At 31.6% G+C, this 5,600-nt stretch overlaps 1 protein-coding gene across 1 annotated transcript; it reads right to left on the reverse strand.

Moving 5' to 3' along the window:
• Positions 1 to 951: 951 nt before the first annotated feature.
• On the reverse strand, positions 952 to 3,114 carry LOC130809621 (60S ribosomal protein L14-1-like). The gene is made up of 5 exons (XM_057675359.1): positions 2,948 to 3,114; positions 2,740 to 2,841; positions 1,909 to 2,038; positions 1,715 to 1,827; positions 952 to 1,198 (listed from the first exon to the last, which is right to left on the reverse strand). The coding sequence occupies exons 1-5, from the start codon at positions 2,948 to 2,950 to the stop codon at positions 1,145 to 1,147; spliced, it is 402 nt and encodes a 133-aa protein (XP_057531342.1). The 5' UTR covers positions 2,951 to 3,114; the 3' UTR covers positions 952 to 1,144.
• Between the last annotated feature and the right edge of the window lie 2,486 nt (positions 3,115 to 5,600).

The following is a 5,600-nucleotide window of genomic DNA, read 5'->3' on the forward strand; positions in this document are numbered from 1 at the left end:
TTAAGATAAATTAGGATTTAGTTTTATAATTTTCTTGGTAATGATTACGTAAAATTAGGGCTTTTAAAAAACTAGGGTTTATTTTTATTTGTTTATCTAATTATTAATTACCTATTTAACAAATAGCAATTGATAATTATGTTTAATTATTTAGTTAGTTGAAACTTTAAAGGTTGTATAATTATGGAAAAATTTTCGTTGAGAGTCGGAGATATGTCAGTCTTGTTTCTTCATTAATAGTTTTTATAGATTTTAATAATTTATCGATTTTTATTACCTGCACCCAAACCTAATTTAGCACTTTTCATCACTTTATGGTATTTTACATATTGCAGTTATAATACTAGAAAAAAACAGTATGTAAAATCTTGTTTTATTCATTTTGTCGCTGCATATTTTCATTATATCAAATTTACATAATAATTAGTTATGTATAACTCCAAATAAAACAATCAAACGAACACAATGGACTGTGTAAAAGTTGTCAGAGTGCAAGTAAAAAAATCAAAGCAAATATGATTTTTTATATATGAAGCGCTTTAGATTTGGAGACTCCGTACAATTGTGCACCTCGCACACCCCAAAACCATACTTGGTGAATGTGAGGCAATATAAAATGGGTACATTCAATGAACCAAATTTGATAACAAATTCGAATGCATCCCAAATGCAGACAGTGTATAAATTTTAATTAGATATGATTATGAACGACATACCATATCCACCACGCATTTTGTCGTCCCTAACTTAGACCATGTTTAATTCAACCAACTTTCACTAATACAACTACTTTATACTAAATAAAACCATTTTTTTAAATTAAAATTGGCTTGTAGTGATTAATATAATCTAATTTACTAGTTAAAAATAATTTTTACTAATTTAAAACTAAATTTTACTGATTACTTTTTTTTTAGTAAATATGTTGAGTAAATAATAACACCTTCAAAGTGGAGTGTAAACCCGTTCAATTGAATAATAATAACAGCAATGCCGTCAAACAGCATAATTTTTAGATTGGTTACAAGATACGGACGGTGGCAGAGATAATTAATCCCTTTACTAAAGTAGTTCATAAACAAAAGTTTCTCAAAAATTTTCTAAGCCAAAAACCAAAAACAACAAAATCTTGAATCCTAACATTTTAAGCAGCCTCCTTCTTCAACTTTGCAAGCTCCTGCCTAACTGCTCCAGCTTTCTGTGATAGCCAAACAACAAAATGAGCCCATGATTTAGCATTGATTAATAGTATTTATGACACTACTGCTTTTGAGAAAACTTATTTATAATCCTAAAACAAAAACCATCAAAATCTCAAGATGCACATGTACGACAAGACCGCCAAAAACAAAAAATCTACAAACCACCATCAACAAGAAGCCCATAGCAATTGACTATAAAGCAACAAAAAGAACAATGCTTCACTATTAAAGATCATACGCAACAAGAATGTAAGGATTTATAGACCAGTGTCGAGTAAGAATAGTCACTAATCAGAACTTCTATTCCTCGGTTAATCATCAAGTCTACACCAAATCAGAGCCAAAAGATGATGGAACTCAATAAAAACACAAATAATGGAATGGAACACCACCACACCCTCCATAATAATATCCTCCGTTTCTTTTTCAACAGCTACGCTTAATCAAATGGAAAACTGCTAAAAAGGGCAATAAAAAAGTGAACGAAATAAAGTATTTCAATGAATACAAACCTTGATCTTGGCCAACATGATTTTGAACCTGTCGAAGTCATTGAGTGCAGCTCTCCTTTTCTGGACAATAAGTTTCCTACCCCATGAAGAGCTATCCCATTTGTTCTTCACATCTACACCAATAATAACAGTTAAAAAATGCATGTAATACAAATTGGAAAAAGAAAAACGGTAAATGCACCACGCAACATTACCAGCAGCCTCCATTGCATCAATTAGTGTCTTTTTCTTTGGCACCTTCTCAATATCAATCTTAATATCAGTCAAAGACAGCCTCTTCAAGTTCATTTGACCTCTGACCATATCAGGACCATCAACTAGAACCTATATGAACAATTTATAACAACATAATCAGAATTCAAAATCCAAACTAAAATAACCGGGCTACTAGCTATGGTACACAAGGCGTTCTCATTGGTATTATGCACAAACATCAATCCAATAATATGGAAGTAAAACCTACAGATAATTTTAGATCTTAAAACCCAAATGTCTAATGTGGAAAGACAAAGCCAAAACAATATACTAGTCTGCAATCAAATATTGAATTCAATTATATCAACACTAGAAAACGAGTGAAGTCCAACATATTTGTGTAAGAAGATTGGGAGAGGAGGGGAAGGAAATGGAGATGTGTTTTCTTCCAAATCTCCGTTGTTGGAAAGGTTTAGTTCATGAAAAATGTGAGATTATTCCATTCAATTTTCCTGAGCCCTCCATTAATTCCTCTCCCCTTTTCTTACCAAATGAAGTACACTACCTCTTTTTCACTTCACTTCCTTCCCCTCATTTCCTCCCATCCAAACATAGCATTAAGGTGAAACAAGATGTCCCGATTCACACAAATTAGACATGAATTCATCAAAATAAAAATACTAATTAATCATAAAAACAACCTAAATCAACAAATCCACCTACGCTAACAAAATAAACCCAAATTTAACCACTTTCAACATCAAAATACCCTAAATAGCCCACCACAATAAAATATTTTAGACCAGTATTCATGATGAGAAAATGCGTACTCTGTTCTGATCCAAGACATCAACGATAATCACAAGGCGACCATACTCTTTGCCGTAGTTGACAAGAGCAACCCTTCCGATCTCTACGTACCTCTTGAACGGCTACATCACACAAAAACAAAAACATTAGTTTTAAAGTAATTCATTGATCAGTTATTTGAACAAATAAATGTTGAATTCAGAACACATTTCAAAGTTACAGAGTTACCATTTTGGATTGGAGTTTTCGTTGGTGGCGAGAGAATGAAGAGGTGAGGCAGCAGAGATTAATTGAAGGGGTTCTAGGGTTTTTATTAGAGGAAAATTGGTCTAGGGTTTTCGTTTGTAGCCCATTTACGGATCCAGTATTCTTTTTTATTCTGCGCTATTTTGATTCTGGTTCACTAATGGGCCGGGTCATATGCAGTCTTTTTTTGTTTTTCATCCCTTGAAAATTTAAACAGCTCGTTTTATATGGGATCGTTTTATTTTTAGACGGGTTCATATAATATCTTATTTGTTCAATTGATTACTCTAAGACCATAAGTAATCATTTTAAGGTTATAAGTAATTACTCTATAACTATAAAAAGTAATTATATTAAAATTATAAGTAATCACTTTAACTTTATAATTGATCATTTTAAGACAAAAAATATATATTGGGAATCCTAATAAAAATGATCTCATCGTGAGACCGTCTTATTAAAGAATTAGTGAAATTTAAAATAAATAACTATTCAAAAATTGTAATGAAAGACGCTCTCTTTGAGAAACACATTAGATATGTGGCCAAATAATCCAATTAATACAATGCAAAGAGAAAATAAGAGTGTGGGCTCTTGTTTTAAGGTCGGTCTCTCACAAGAGAAGTTGATAAGTAGTTTTTTAAAAACAAAATCTCAATTCATGTTTGAAAGATAGTAATTTACCAAATAAGCATTTTCAGCTCAAACGTAAGGTAAAGCATATGTTCGTAGTTAGCAACAACAAATAAAAAGAAAATAGTAAAAAAAGCCAATCATCTTTACACCTTTATTTGTTGTAAGTAGCCGCAAACGAAGGAGTTTGACTTTTTTTTGACAAACTTCTATGTTCGATGTTACTAAGAGCGAACAAACACGGCTTAATAATTCAGTTGCTATTCTTCCCCTTCTTTTCCCAAAATTAGTTAACCCTAATCAAAGAAAAACCAACATGTTACTTTCAAAACGCTTCATTAAAACTTTTTCAACCTCTGAATTCATTTTTCCCTTCCAATTTAGCACTATTTAGTGAGAACAATAGCATTTTAACTTTCTGAGAATACGATGGTCACACCTTGTGATACTCAATGATCCATAACAAGACTTCGCAACCATGTATCCATTTCTTATGCCTTATATAACTACCACATATTTTGCTTCAGTTGTAGATCGTATAGCTTTAGATTTAAAAGAGGGCTTCCAGCTTATTGGGCAAGAACAGAGACTAAAAATATAACTTAAGAGTAACCTTTGAAAGTCTAATTCATCACCATAATTAGAGTCGACAAACTCAACAATATCAATTGAAGTTATTAGGGTCCTATCAAGGACTAACTCTAGATCGTTAGTGCGTTTTATATATCAAAATATTCATTTGACAACATTCCAATGTTCTTCTCCAAGATTGTTCATATACAAGCTTACCATGCTTATGATATATACGGGATCGAGTCTAGTAAATACCATGGCATACATAAGATTGTCGACTGCACTAGCATAGGGAGTACACATTTTTTCCTTTGTTTGTGGACAAAGTGAAAATGATAGCTTAAAGTGTACATCTAGAGGAGAAGAGACAAATTTACAATTATTCATGCGAAATCTATTAAGGATCTTCTCGATAGATTATATTTTTGAGCTTGTCGATTTCTATGAATCTACATGCCAAGAAAAATAGAGATATTCATATAGATGAAGTTGACCTATGCATTGGAAATAGAGTTATAGTAGCTGCATTAGCCATAGGATCTTATTATTTATCTTTACCTTCAGAACTTTTGTTGAACCTTAATAACTATTATTATATTTTTTCTATGAATAGAAATTTGCTTTTAAATTCAATGTTAGATTTTGAAGGTTTTACCTTTGTAATGAAGAATGGTTCTTTTTCAATTTACAAAGATGAAATTGTTATGGTGTAAGTCGTTGCATAAATGGCCTTTAAATACTAGATCTTGATAAACAAAACTATCACGTAGACAATCATAAAAAACTAAAATCAAAGGATTCTAATTATACTTATCTTTGGCATTGTCGTTTGGGACATGTAAATGAGAAATGCATCCAAAAACTCTATATAGATGAACCATTGGACTTATTTGATTTTGAATCATATGAAGTATGTAAGTCTTGTTTGCTTGGTAAAATGTCTAAATCATCATTTACTAAATACGGTGAAAGAGTTGATGACTTATTCGGATAAATACATTCATATGTATGTGTTCTTATGAGTACCTTATTCAGGGGAAGGTATGAATACTTCCTTACTTTTACTAATGATTTATGTAGATACGGATACATCTACTTAATGAAACATAAATTTGAGTCTTTCAAAATTTTCAAAGAATTTCAAAATCAAGTACAAAATCAGCTTGGCAAGACGATTAAATCACTTAGACCAGATTGAAGTGGCGAATATCCGAGTCAAGATTTTGTTAATCATCTGAAAAGTTGTGGAATAATTTCACAATGAACTCTGCCTGGAACCCCACAATTAAGTGGTGTATTTGAGCGGTGGAATCAAACCATATTAGATATGGTTCGTTCGATGATGAGTTTAATAAATCTTCCTATATCATTTTAGGGTTATGCATTCCTAACAGCGACTCATGTTTTAAATCGTACTCCGTCCAAAGCT

Source organism: Amaranthus tricolor, chromosome 1, assembly GCF_026212465.1.
Source record: "Amaranthus tricolor cultivar Red isolate AtriRed21 chromosome 1, ASM2621246v1, whole genome shotgun sequence".
Classification (NCBI taxonomy): domain Eukaryota; kingdom Viridiplantae; phylum Streptophyta; class Magnoliopsida; order Caryophyllales; family Amaranthaceae; genus Amaranthus; species Amaranthus tricolor.